Source organism: Alosa pseudoharengus, unplaced genomic scaffold (genome assembly GCF_046254945.1).
Source record: "Alosa pseudoharengus isolate Yale_2024_CS ecotype anadromous, Long Island Sound unplaced genomic scaffold, YU_APseudo_1.1 YU_APseudo_1.1_scf_2, whole genome shotgun sequence".
Taxonomy (NCBI): Eukaryota; Metazoa; Chordata; class Actinopteri; order Clupeiformes; family Clupeidae; genus Alosa; species Alosa pseudoharengus.
This window is the reverse complement of record NW_027468663.1, coordinates 13,367,914-13,382,878: the sequence shown is the minus strand read 5'-3', so window position 1 is coordinate 13,382,878 and position 14,965 is coordinate 13,367,914. Positions and strand designations below refer to the sequence as shown.

General features: G+C 39.8%; 1 protein-coding gene across 1 annotated transcript in view; it reads left to right on the top strand.

Annotated features, from left to right (window-relative positions):
• The first annotated feature begins 6,115 nt into the window (after positions 1-6,115).
• piezo2b (piezo-type mechanosensitive ion channel component 2b) overlaps positions 6,116-14,965 on the top strand; it is a 64,506-nt gene continuing 55,656 nt past the window's right edge. The window contains exons 1-2 of the mRNA XM_076293785.1: positions 6,116-6,493; positions 11,354-11,449. Coding sequence (XP_076149900.1) covers positions 6,430-6,493; positions 11,354-11,449 — 160 coding nt within the window. The 5' untranslated portion in view covers positions 6,116-6,429. The remainder of the gene's footprint in view (positions 6,494-11,353; positions 11,450-14,965) is intronic.

The following is a 14,965-nucleotide window of genomic DNA, read 5'->3' as shown; positions in this document are numbered from 1 at the left end:
CATGTTTTGAACAAGTGACATTGAGACAAGCGAAACTGATTGTAGAAAAATTGTAATATAAAAACACATATTGCTGCTTGGAATCTAATTTTTCCACAAATGTCAAATAACTTCATAATAAATAAGGAATGCAGATATTCAAGTCAGACAAATAAAAAGATATAGAAATGGCATGGCAGCACTCGAAGTTTGTGTTCTAAGCTGTTTTACTGTTTTTTTTCTGAGCTTCGATCTTTTTTTAACCAGACTTTGTCTAGACTCAGTACTCTTACTGCCGTACGTCCGAATATTGCTTTGAAACAAAAGCTCCTGATACATCTAGATCTGGACAATATGCTCCACGTCTACATGTATATCACACATTTCCCTACTGAATGAGTTACGAAATGCACATACCATCACTATAAACTTAGAGTGATTTGTGTCCAAATAGAAGCCTTTACCTCAACACAGTTTCTGCCGAAGTCAGCAAATGGTTCCAATTATAAATAAATGAATGACTGGTGATTAAATTAGAAGTGCACTATAGGAACTGCATTAAGGTTGCATTGGTGTGCTTTGCATTGATCCTGTAGGCTATTGTACAGTAGGTTTTACTTGAGAGCATTAAGCAATATTAGCCATCTGAATTGCTACCACTTAATAATGCTGTGAAAATGACTCAATGCTTCTTTAATGGGATATCACTCCAAAAGAAGTTGTAACACAACTTCACATCTGAAGATACCATGAGAGCCTGAGGTGACAGCTGATTCTTGTGGCATAATGTGACTTTATCAGTTCCAGAAATACCTGGGTCCTGAGGATGATGCCTAGTGGTACTTCACCTCATCATCAACCACCCATCCACTACGACCTGGAGCCAGAGTCTCAGGTGTGTGTCTGTCTGCGTGCATCTGATCATTCAATCAAAGTTATACAAAACACTGTCACAAAGTCTGATTCGGATGTCTCAGTAATCCCTGGGAGTCCAATGGGAAGTATTGCTGATGCCTGAATTAAAAGCTGTGTCAAAGTAGTTGCTGTCTATACATCTATTTTATTTCTTTTCACTGTAAAAGTGACATATGAAGGCCTTTCCAAGTAGGCCTTGCCAAGACGGTTTAATGTGAAACAAACTTGTAGTCATCCACTCAGTGATACACAACATCTAAGAGCTCAGAGCGCAACCTCTCCTAATAGTAAAAGATAAGGTCATTAGGGACTTGTGCACTCATTGCAGAAGGTCCATGAGTGTTGTGTTAAAAGCTTCATTGTCTCTGAGTTGGTTTCCTTTGTGAACATGCTTTAATAATGCATGGTTTGATGGTTAAGGCCAGTCCCTGGAGGGCAGTGAGAGTTGTTAATGTTTCAGAGATGACGCTGCTCAAGGTAAGTTGACACATGGAAAACCACATGCACCACAGAGTACATGTAGACAGAGTCTTAATGTGGTCCTTCTATCATAATCGCCTGACCACATGCTGTCTTATTTAAGAGTTAAAAAAATTGTGATATATGATCTGATCGATCTCTCAGAATTAACATCAAAACTAAATCCCTTTCATAAGAAGAAAATGAAGTCGTCCAACTTATAAGGACAGAAAATCATATTTGGTTGTACCTCCCTTGCTTCCACTGAGGGATAGGGATGCACCAATTGTGACATTGTGGATCAATAACAATATTTAAAGAACAATTTTGCCGATAACCAGCACTAATACTGACATTTTTAAATGTGTTTGTCTACTTGGTTTTTGTTGTTAATAATACCCTTACGTGGTAGGGAAACAAAAGTATATTAAAAAAAAACGGAACCATTTCATAACATTATCTCTAAATGTGGCAGCACCGTAACTATTAGCCGTGGCTTCTACATTGATTTTGCAAAATTCCTTCAGCTATGAGGTTAATACACAGGAAATTAGTGTATGTACACATGACCCAACACTTAGCTTTAGTGCAAAATTAATGCAACATAACAGATAAACATCAGTCACTACCACTGGTAACATTATTTGCCTATATACAGCAGCCCGATACCAGTCAATAAGGTATCTGTCGATAACGATGTTAGGCCTATGCATCCCTACTAAGATATATAAATGTTCTTATTCAAAAAGCTCAGTATAATAGTGCTATATAGTTAACATTTAAATCATAATAAAAGTCATGACTATGGTTGCAAAACTATTATAGGGGTAAAAATGCCAATTACGGTTTCGTAGTAAAATGGTAATCAAAAGGATGTCTCTCAGAAGATTGATCAGTCAGACAGGATGCTGGAGATGTCTGTGTTGTCTAATGTACTTCTGTGACATTTGTGCTCTATCTGGCAGGCACAGTCCACATACACAGTAGTCCACGTGGGGCAGCCGTGGCCTACTGGTTAGGGCTTCGGACTTGTAACCGGAGGGTTGCCGGTTTGAACCCCGACCAGTAGGAACAGCTGAAGTGCCCTTGAGCAAGGCACCTCACTGCTCCCGGAGCGCCGCTGTAGCAGGCAGCTCACTGCGCCAGGGTTAGTGTGTGCTTCACCTCACTGTGTGTTCACTGTGTGTGTTTCACTAATTCACGGATTAGGATAAATGCAGAGACCAAATTTCCCTCACGGTATCAAAAGAGTATACTTTATATATACCCCCCCGGCACACACACACACACACACTTTCTCAACCCCATAACTGTCCAATCCCATTTCCTCTTTTTAAAGGTGATACTTGACCACACAGGGGGGAAAAAACACTGAAACGCTAAAAACAGACCATCTGATGTAATCCATCATCTAGCATTAAATGAGAGACTAATAATTTCAAGTAATAGTTGATGTCTTTGCAGCAGAGAGACTTGATTACAACAGCACACTGCGCTATGGGCTTCTGCAGACTTAAGGAAGGACGGGACAGCACACTGACCCACCATGGCTCCTCTCCTGAAAGCACATTAAGTCCAGCCTTACACAGCTCCACTGGCTCCCTATAAAACACAAGAATCAATTTGAGCTTCTCGCTGCTATCGTTCAAGGTTGTAAACGGTCTGGCTCAACCCCATAAAGAGAATGCTACCCTGCCCAATAATCCGGACATGTCCTTCCTGTTCCTATTTGGACATTATTTTTTATCGCTTAATTTGCTGTTAAGATCTTAATATATCTTAACGACAAATATACAGCATATATACAGGTGCATGTCAAAAATTTTTTATATAATGGTGAAGTTCATTTTTTCCCATAATTTATTTCAGAAAGTAAAACTTTCATATAATCTAGATTCATTCATAAAGTGAAACATTTCAAGCCTTTTTATTATACAAAAATGTCGACCTGAGATGAGCTTTAATCAGCTAATTAAGTCAATATAACGGCAATGGTTTCCTGAGCAGTTAATCTCTCAGTCTGGGCAGGGCAATGGTCTTTTCCATCAGATTTTTTATTTTTTAAGAATCACCTGTATATATACACTCACAGTATACAGTATATATATATATGTGTGTGTGTGTGTGTGTGTGTGTGTGTGTGTGTGTGTGTGTGTGTGTATGTGTGTGTGTGTGTGTGTGCAGTGACGTGAACTGTTGAGTGTTTACAGCAAATAAATCAAATCAGGGTTGTCTGTGTTCCATGAAATGGACAACCTATACGTCCTGTCAAACCTCGTGTGGATTTTAGACCAGATCAATGACCATGTCAAATTGCGAACATTATTCCATTTCGTTCAATTTAAACTGGCAGCTTCCATTAAAACATACTTTTAAGCAGAATCATTGTCTGACCAGGTTGGTCAGCATGTAGAGTAGGCTTGATCTGGTCAGGTCAAGCTGTTCTGAAAGTGTAACTGTCCTATGTTTATGCTCTTGCACATTTTTCCAATTCTCACAGAATATTTGCAAGCTGTTGTCATTGCTGGCAAAAAAAACAAAAACTACAAATCATTTGATGTTTTATTTATTTATGTATTTTTATCAAATGTGAATATTTTGCAATATGTAGCTCAGATTCACCACCCATTCTCAAATAACAAACCCTCAGATCTTTCACCCTTGATTCAGTAGGAATAGGAATAGTTCTTAGTAATCGATTTACATTACATAGTGAATGTGGGGCAGCTGTGGCCTACTGGTTAGCGCTTCGGACTTGTTACCGGAGGGTTGCCGGTTCAAACCCCTAACAGTAGGCACGGCTGAAGTGCCCTTGAGCAAGGCACCTAACCCCTCACTGCTCCCCGAGCGCCGCTGTTGTTGCAGGCAGCTCACTGCCTCGGGATTAGTTTGTGCTTCACCTCACTGTGTGTTCACTATGTGCTGAGTGTGTTTCACAAATTCACGGATTGGGATAAATACAGAGACCAAATTTCCCTCACAGGATCAAAAGAGTATATATACTTATACTAGTGTATGCTTAAACACATTTAACCACTGTCTCTCCAATTGTTTTGCACAGATCATTATGCTGCTACTGCAACATGTCTATAGTCATTCTTGTACTGGAAGATGTTTTTTTTTTGTTGCTGCTTGAAGACTCAGATGTCAATCGAACACATTACTTATTAATTTCAATATCAATCAAAGAGCAGTAACTGTTAAGTATATCAATACTAAAAAGCCCTGATGAGTCATGTTCATGTTGATAACCAAAGGATATTGCACAATCAAATTGAATGCATGACTAAGGAGCACCGTCCATTTGTGTACTTCAGGAACTTATCTCAATGATCCTCCCAAAAGCTGTTGATAAATTATGGATACTCAAAGACAAATGTTCTACCAAGAAGCCTGTATAGCCCCATAGGATTTTAACTGATTGATGCAGGCTATTTCAATTTGTATCGATTATAAACAATGCATGTAGCTTATGGCTCAGAATGGCCCTAAACTGTAATGTTTGGAACTAAAAAGAATCCACTCTCACTCACGTCTTGTCAGTGATTAGTGTGTGTGCAGGTGTGCACGTGATTGTGTTATGTCAGAGACAGTGAATGTGGTAACAGGGACTTCATGTAAATGTAAAAATGACTATGTGAGTAATGTCATCATCTCATCTCCTCATTACTATGAGATGATATGACTAAATGTTTATATCCTGGATGGTAACTGATGTCTCAACCTATAGAAAACCTTATGTTATAGAGGATATATGTATTGCTGGCATAATATACGTGATTAGCAGGCTCTTGATTTGTGAGCTCATGGATGACCAAAGGCTGCAACACTCACTGTCTATTTTCAAGAGGAAGTGTTTGCACTCTCAACACAACACTCACATCTGAAAAAGCACACAACATATTATTTCCCTAACCATTAATTTGAAAGGTGAGGTCATACTATGTCCACTAAACAGGCTGATGCTTTTTTTAAAAAAATCTAGCTACTGATTTATCTTTTTATAGTTCATAATGATAATTATGAACTATAAAACATGAACATTATGTCCTACTTACAAAGCTGATGATCAAATACATTTGTGTAAAATTAAAGAATGTTTTTTTCCCTCCCTGAGTTATACCTATTAAAATGGGAAATAGTGAAGGCCTATAGATTTACAATTATGTCAATTATCATTTAAACTGTCGAATATTTAAGATACCTCAATAATCACAATATTGCGCTCACAAAACTAGATTTTCAAGTAGCTTTCTTAAAGCTCAGCGTGAAATGTTTACTACACTCGATATAATTTTCAGCTAATTAGCCAGTGGAACCTCCCCTGTGGTGGCTCGTCATTTAGGGGGCATGGTGTAATCTCATGGAGCTTTCATCTTGACCTCTGACTGGCTGAAATATCTGTCCGTTACTAGGTGGTCTTTTAAGCAGTTTTGACCGATATTTCCCAAGGAAGTGATAGTGGATGATAGTGTGGATAAGGCTGGAGGTGGGGGCAATGCATAGCATTCTAGGTAAAAGACTGTCTTTTTAGGTAGTGCGGATCAGTGTAACTACTTATTTGAGAGAAACATGAAATGTGGTTTATTAATTAGCAAAAATCGTATCGTGAATTTTCCGGGTGAAGCGTTTGTTTAGGTGAACGGACGGTTAAACTCACTTATGAATAACTTGTTGACCGCAGTCTCGCCTTGTCGTCTCTCTCTCTCCTATGCCCGGGTGTGGATTCCCGCACCAGCGGTTCCCTTTTTCCGCTCCTAAATGATATTCGAATGAGGCGTCAAGAAGTGTTTTGTTAAAAAAATTAATGTTAGAGGACATTTTCCAATGGGTCGGTAAAAGTAAACGTGTTTGGCGCGATGGCTTTTAATATATAATCCGAAAAGACTTTCTTTTATATGAAAACCTCGAACCAGACGCACGAACTACCCAGAAGCGTGGGAGAAACTTGGAGACGAATAATGTCGTCTCACTCGGATTCGAGAACACATCAACGGCAACTGAGCACTTAGGAGGATGGTGGCCGTTTCCGTGTGAAAACTTCTCCATTAACTTGGATTTGAGAAAGTCAAGGAGATGGCCTCGGAGGTCGTGTGTGGATTGGTATTCAGGCTACTCCTGCCAGTTTGTTTGGCAGCAGGTAAATTGCAGATCTTTTTATCTACATCTTTTCCCCATCACACTCCACCTTATAGTTGGGATACACGGGAACCATAGGACTTCGTATATCAAAATGACATTCAAGCTACACGGTAAAGGCTTTTGTAAGTCGCGTTGGATAAACGCGTGTGCTAAATAGCCTACAAGTAAATGTCAAATAGCCTACATATCCCGATTCCCTGTGTTATTTTATTACCATATCCAAAATGATGACCTCCATGTGATTTCAACGCGTATGGTTGCCAATTGTCTGCGTAAACATTCTTTTGGCCCATAGCCTGCCCTACAGCATCGCCCTGTCTAGCTGAATTGTAGCGCTGCAGCTGCAGGTGCGTGTTGCGCATCTTGCGAAACTTTGAAGCGCAAAGTTCTGCGTTGATGTAGCCAGCAAAACTCTGCTGTTAGATTTAAAACAACCAAGTAAGTGTCCATCCACAAATGTGCCTATTGGATTAGGCTATATATCTGGCTTATAAAACTACTGTTACATATATAAAAAAATGCTATGGGACAAGCGGAGTAAGTGTCCTGATCATGATAAACAATAATTGTGCCATTGAGGTCATGGTTATCTATCTGTGTTAGGCCTACTTGTGCTATTTCAAATCATTAGAGGTAAAGAACGTGTTATTGTGTAGTACGATGCTGGTTTCTGTGATTATTATATAAACTCATCTTAAAACTCAAGAATATTTATAGCTCACCATAGTCAGATGAGCATGCTGTGTATTGCATTCACAGGGGAGCCGAGGCCACGTTTGCATTTTTAGATTATTTAAAATGTCTTTTTCTACATCTTCCTCCGGTGTTTGTGTTCTGTTGAATAATATTCTTTATCATATCTATTTTTTTTATTTTATGGAAGTGATGTTATGTGGCAAATTCAGAATGATTTTGAATGATTCAGAACCCTTTTACACAGTTGCATACATAATTTGATGCTTATACCACTCACCTCTATACCACACACACACATATCCACCCACATCTACACACCTACACACACCCCCCCCCCACCCCCCCACCCCACACACACACACACACAGACATGGACAGTGGCAGGATGCTTTCCAGAGATGTGTAGCACTCTGTAGTATGGGGGAGGGGGGTAATATATAGCCAGACATGGTTGGCATCTTCTCTTTTCTCCCCCTCAGAAAGTGAATCTGTGGCAGACACTCATGCCCGTTAATGGCTGGAAAAGTCGTTTTAACCGCATGAATTAATAATGGCACAGAGCAGGGGAGAGGACAAACCATTATCGTAAACACAACTTTAATATTTCATGTTTTTTTATTTGAAAAAGTGCGGATAAGCAAAGGTCAGTCAGATGATCACCCCACGGAAAACAATAGAGTCAGAAAGGGAAAATATTACAAGGGACAGAGGGGGCCGATTTGTCTGATAAAGCATAGGACACTGCAGGGTATGGTTGTGACGTTGAGCAAGGCCTGTAATATATAGCCGTTGCCCTACAATGTTAGTCATTCAATTAAATTCACTTCACTTCAATTCAATTCAATTCAATTCAATTCAATTCAATTCAATTCAGTTCAATTAAATTCACTTCACTTCACTTCACTTCACTTCACTTCAGTTCAATTAAATTCACTTCAATTCAATTCAGTTAAATTAAATTCAATTCAACTGTTTTTCAATCATTTTGTCCTTCAGGTCAGGGTATGCTTTAAGTATACCAGTCCACTACAGTCCATGTCATGTGTTGGATATTTTATGTAAGTGGGCCATTCAGCTTTTATGTTTCAGTAGCACACTACTCGTGCTGTCTTTGTTGCATTGACACTTTTGTGATTGTGACCTTTGTGTATGAATCAAATATTTAAAATATACATTTTATAAGTGTGACAGATTGAATCAGACCACACACAACATATCATTTTACAATGCTATTTTAAAAACTTGTTATTAATAATTTAGGTTCTACGCTTTCAATCTCAATTCTTGGACCATAAACTTATGATGGAGGTTTATGTTAGTCTCTCAAACATTCTGTGTCCCTCTTGGACCCATTAACTACACAACCACATCCTTCACAGGAGTGTGGCTGACTGTGTTGCAAACCACTAATTACCTTTGTGATTTTTCCACCAAGCATTTGTCTCACATTGTAACTGCACATACTATTGTGTCTGAATGTAATTCGGCAATGCTTTATATCAAGATCAAATATTGTAGTTTATATTCTGGGATTCTTTTTTACCTAAATACAGAAAAAAAATTAGAGAGCCTCTATCAAAACTATACTTTCATGTTACCCTGGGTCAAGTGAGGACTTGTGTAGAACATTTATTGCTGTAAACACCCTGAGCGCGTGCGCACACACACACACACACACACACACACACACACACACATTCTCTATTCAGATGGTCTCACACACTCTTTATTCAGGTACACAGTCTCTATTCAGAAAACGATTCTGCAGCTGACAGTGGTGTATAAAAGAAATGTTGAATACCTTCCGTTTCCCTCATTAAAGGGCTCTTAATTCTGCACTATCACTTTCACTCACATCCCACTACGCCATGTTAGCCACCCCCTCCTCCCCACAACCTCACCCCCACACCTTCGGCAACATTACTGTAACAATGACGTGTGTGGTGCTCTCTCAGCTATGTGCTTTTACCACACCTGGCTTCTTCTGTTGCAATACTCAGAATTGTAAAAGAGTTTTTTCAATTGTTGATTGAAGCAGGTATTTATTTGTAACCGACTAAATAAGTTATCCGTTATCAGTGTCACCATCGGGGTTGGTTTCAGCAGAAGTTTCAGGTTCACACAATAAGAGGCTTTGAAAAAGTAGAACATCTTAGGCTGTAGGCCCAAAGAATTCAGTGACCACATATGGAATCTAGAGAGAAATCTTGATAACACTGTAGTCCTCCTAATTGTAGCCTCTGTGAGATACAGTAACCAGCAGTAATATGCAGGCCAAATTCATCAGCCCCGGTGTTGTGAAATTCATCAGTGCCAAAGCCACTGAATAATACATGAAGAAGTGTGACATTTATGGCTCACACAAAAAGCCTTTCCTGGGTAAATTTAACAGCCAATGGTCATATTTACAAGGTGTTTTTGCATGTTATATGTTTTCCTGAAGTTCATTTATGAGGGTCACGCCAGCCCATGCATGTCTTTCTGGACATTACTCCGAGATTGGACCACTCTGCTGGTTAGACCACTAATATATTTGTGGGTTAGTTCAGCTCATCAACGTTGTAGACCTTAGACACTCATGCCTCATAAGTCATTAAAGGCACAGGGATGGTTACGTTGATCATTTAAATTCAACCTTTCCACAGTAGACTATTACTAACTGGGAACACATATGCTTATGGAGAGTTGTAGGGTTTTATTTTTTGCTGAAGTTATTTCAAGAGTTGGCACAGCAGGCATATGTAGATAATGAACAGCCTAGTAAATTATTTGGAACACCCTTTTTTCACCCAGATAGTTTGCAGCAGTCATTTATTTCCCCTATCTTAATTTGATCTAGCCGAGGCTTTGTGATTGTGTGAGTAGGAGAGAGCCAGCCAGACACTGTGCTGCAGCACCATGTTAGCAAATGATACTGGCCAGTGCATTTGGGTTTCATACAAGCACTTCATTCATCACGATTATGTTCCATGAAATCACTTTAAAATGCCAACACAATTCTAACTTATCCTAGAATGCCACAAACCTAGAATGCCTAAGTCATTAAAATAGCCAGGGCCTTTGTGTCATTCTTACAAATTGTTATATACGTTCATTACGTTCCATTACTGGTGCTGATTTGATACCTATATTAGCCCGCCTAGGTTCTGATAGGGTGTCTAGATTTGGTTGGTGGCTGTATTGTCTTGCTTGCTCGTTCTGCCCTTGTCCACCATCTAATACATTCTGTACAGAATCCTGGATGCTCTGGTTTGGTAGTTGCCCATCTTGATCTGACATTCATCTGCTCATTTTCACATTTCACATTTTTTTGTTTATGAAAGAATGTCCATGTCCTTACTCTTTACCCACATGTGTCTTGTGTTCAGTTTGTTCTGTAATGTCAATGTCCTTACTCTTTACCCACATGTGTCTTGTGTTCAGTTTGTTCTGTAATGTCAATGTCCTTACTCTTTACCCACATGTGTCTTGTGTTCAGTTTGTTCTGTAATGTCCTTACTCTTTACCCACATGTGTCTTGTGTTCAGTTTGTTCTGTAATGTCAATGTCCTTACTCTTTACCCACATGTGTCTTGTGTTCAGTTTGTTCTGTAATGTCAATGTCCTTACTCTTTACCCACATTTGTCTTGTGTTCAGTTTGTTCTGTAATGTCAATGTCCTTACTCTTTACCCACATGTGTCTTGTGTTCAGTTTGTTCTGTAATGTCAATGTCCTTACTCTTTACCCACATTTGTCTTGTGTTCAGTTTGTTCTGTAATGTCAATGTCCTTACTCTTTACCCACATGTGTCTTGTGTTCAGTTTGTTCTGTAATGTCCTTACTCTTTACCCACATGTGTCTTGTGTTCAGTTTGTTCTGTAATGTCCTTACTCTTTACCCACATGTGTCTTGTGTTCAGTTTGTTCTGTAATGTCCTTACTCTTTACCCACATGTGTCTTGTGTTCAGTTTGTTCTGTAATGTCCTTACTCTTTACCCACATGTGTCTTGTGTTCAGTTTGTTCTGTAATGTCCTTACTCTTTACCCACATGTGTCTTGTGTTCAGTTTGTTCTGTAATGTCTTGATTTTAGTTGTTGATGGGAGCAGTGTTTACAGTGTCTGTGAAGTGTATGTTTCCTGGCTGTGTCTAACCTGCATCTTCTCTTCCTGGCTCTTGCAGCATGCCTGTTCAGGTACAATGGGCTGTCCTTTGTCTACCTCATCTACCTACTTCTCATTCCCCTCTTTGCGGAGCCCACCAGAGCCACCATGCAGGGTAAGAGCCTCCCCACTGCACTAACTCTCCTGGAAGTGCCACAAATCCAATGGGGTCTCCGGTATCCATCTTAGGCCAGTGTCAGTCAATTTCAGCCACCCGTCACTTTCTGCCGCAGAGAGGGTACTTCTGAGTTAATGAAATTAGGCTTCTGATTTCTTTTTACTTAGGTTTGCATCATTCAGAGAGGGCGGAGGGGTTGAGCATGTGTTAGGAGAAATCTCAGTCATCGATGGGATTGCTGACTCTGTCTTGTTATTTAACAGAATAAGCCATAATTAGACCAATTTGACTAAGAGCTGCACTTCAGGATATTGACTCAAGACAAAAACTTAATAACAGCAACTGCATAAGTAATATTGATAGCAGTGGGATTTAAAATAATGCCAGGTGATATTTGAAGAGATGATGTTAAACAGATACAGCAGTGTACACCCTCACAGCCAACTTGTGTGTGTGTGTGTGTGTGTGTGTGTGTGTGTGTGTGTGTGTGTGTCTTTGTGTGCATGCATGTATGTGTGTGTGTGTGTGTGTGTGTGTGTGTGTGTGTGTGTGTGTGTGTGTGTGTGTGTGTGTGTGTCTTTGTATGCATGCATGCACGTATGTTAGTGTGTGTTTGTGTGTGTGTGTGTGTGTGTGTCAGTGTCAGTGTGTATGTACTGTATGTGCTCCTGCTGAGTGATGTTGATGCTGTGTCTGTGTGAATATTGCATGAGAACACTTACAGGACAATATAGCCCTGTGTGTAGTTGTCACGTAGCTGCAGAGAGCCGTCGGAGCTCATAGAGGTTTGTCCATGAGTCACTTAGGCCCATTAGCATTGAGTGAATGGATTCAATCCCAACGAATGGATCCGCTAGATCATTGAGCAGGTTCTCTGCTCTGAAAACATCAGATGCATCTAGAACAGTGGTTCTCAACCATGGTGTTCTGCAGTGAGGCAAAACGAGGTGTGGAGACCATGGAATTTTGAGGGACCCAAAAACATAACCTGAAAACATAACCATCATAAGACACATTCAGAAATGTCCCTTATTTGATATGATCATAGCCTCTTTTTTGAACACTTTCAGAAATGTCCCTTATTTGATATGACCATAGCCAGTTTTTTTGAACACATTCAGAAATGTCCCTTATTTGATATGACCATAGCCTCTAATGTCCCTTATTTGATATGATCATAGCCTTTTTTTTTAAAAGGTGGGGTACGCTCCTCCATGCACTGTTGTGTTCCGTGTTGTCTCGTGAAAGTATGAGAGAGGAAGTCCGAATAGAGGAAAATAGATAGAGGACATTTGAAAGGAGGATCACTTATGTGCTCATCAATACTTAAATAGGCAAGCTTTCTCAGGAGATGGATGTACAGAGCAGGCCCCTACCATCACAAGAGCAGCAGTCCTTGCATCGTATAGGTCCCTTGTATTTTTTGGTATTGCTCTGATGTGTCAACTGGAGCTGAAATAAGGTCTGAAGAGATTAAAGTGGATAAGCACTCCATATGGAGTGGTGTTTATTGTCAACCCGAGGGCCTTGTATTGTAATTCGGAAGAAATTACAGCTTTTTCCCTATGAGTAGAATATTAACTGCTCTTTTTCCCTATGAGTAGAATATTTAATGCTCTTTTTCCCTATGAGTAGAATATTTAATGCTCTGCTGTGTTTTATGTCTTTGGAATGAACTTATTTTCCTTGTGGCTCAAAACTAACTGAAATAATAATAATAATGAAAAAAGTGGTTAGGTGCTGAGTTTGTGTATAGTGTTATAGCAGTATAACAGTCCATATGTTAACTGGTGGTATGATTGTGTATGTTAGATTACAGAGAGGTATATACTATATACGATACAAGAATAGAAATATCATCTACACTCACTGTGTAATTTTCATATTCACACATATACACATATACACATATACACATACGCCCTTATGTTCACTGAGCACTCACTGCAATTTATCTCCCGATGAAAGACTACATTGGAAGCGTTCCAATCTCAGTAGGTGGCCAGTCGGAGATAACCAGTCCAAGTGGACAGCAGTCTGTTTGTGGTGTCTGCGTAGTTTGGGTACATAGCACCTGACCTGTCAGACAGGCACGCCATTTTCACCGTCCACTGCTGTGACACCTTTACAAATATTAAACCCTCATTCACATGAGAAGCAAAGACACTTACTCACCGTCACTATCACCTCTGTCATTCACACAAACACTCACTCAACCCCCCCCCCCCCCCCCCCCCACGGCCCACACACGCACACACTCACGCACGCACACACACACACACACACACACACACACACACACACACACACACACACACACACCCTCTCTCTCTGTTTCTCACACACACACACACACACACACATACTCTCTCCTCCCCAATCTCTTTCTCTCTCAAAAAGACACACACACACACACACACACACACATGGTCACCCACAACACACACACTCACCAACCTGACACACACACTCACACATAACCAGAAGGCAAGGTGTTAAGTGCATCCTTTGGATGATGTTTTCAACATGTGTTTAATTGTTACTCATTTTCTGGTCATATGCAGTTTTATGAGACCATTAAAAAATCGGCTTTGTGAACGTTGCCTTCGCCAGATTGCTTAATTAAAGCTGCTATTTGCCTTGTTAAAAGGTGCACACTGGTTTTTCAGCACCCAGAATCCTGCCTTTACTTAAGCTTGAAAACCAACTGTTGTAGCCGAGTGTAGATTGATGTAGCCCTGATCTGGCTCCGATCTGTTTTTGTGTCACCTGAACTCCCACAATTTAATTTTTTTTTGTGAATAGATGTCCACACATTACAGTGGTGCTCAGTTTTCTCTTCTAAAGCACTTCTCAATGATGTAGAGGGTAGTGGAATTGGGTAGTTGATTAAAACTCAGAATTGACTGGGGGTCAGATGGCTCATCCACTGATCCAACCAACCAGCATTTTTGGATGAACGTAACTGAAAATGGGAACAAAACCAATTTCACAGCTGGAAACACTATTTTCAATTTTAGATAGCCAGTTAATAACGGTATTTATCATTCTAATATATTTTTAATATATCATTCTAATATATTAATAATATTATTCAAATGTCCAGACTCCAGAGGCTTGGAAAGTCACCTGCCCACACAGTTTTTCCCAGACCCCTTATAGGATACATTTTGTCAGATTTTATGTCTCCCTGTATAGACTAGGCCTACTTTGAGTTGAGCATTTTTTTTATATCCAACACTCTCTAACTGCCTTTTTCCAAATATGTAACCTAAATTATTGAAGCGTTGTGTGGAATAACATATCAGATACACTAAGTAAATGTACGTTTTTAACAATTAGCCTTGATATCAAATGTGCTTTAATTTAAGCTTTAGGTTAGCCTGGGTGTTCCCATGCTGCCTTGCGCGCGATTTGATTCACACTGCTAAGGCAGCCTGGAGACCATGGAGCAAATTTTCGCCTGAGATAGGAGACCAATCACAGAACAAGGGGGAAAGCAAGACGATGATG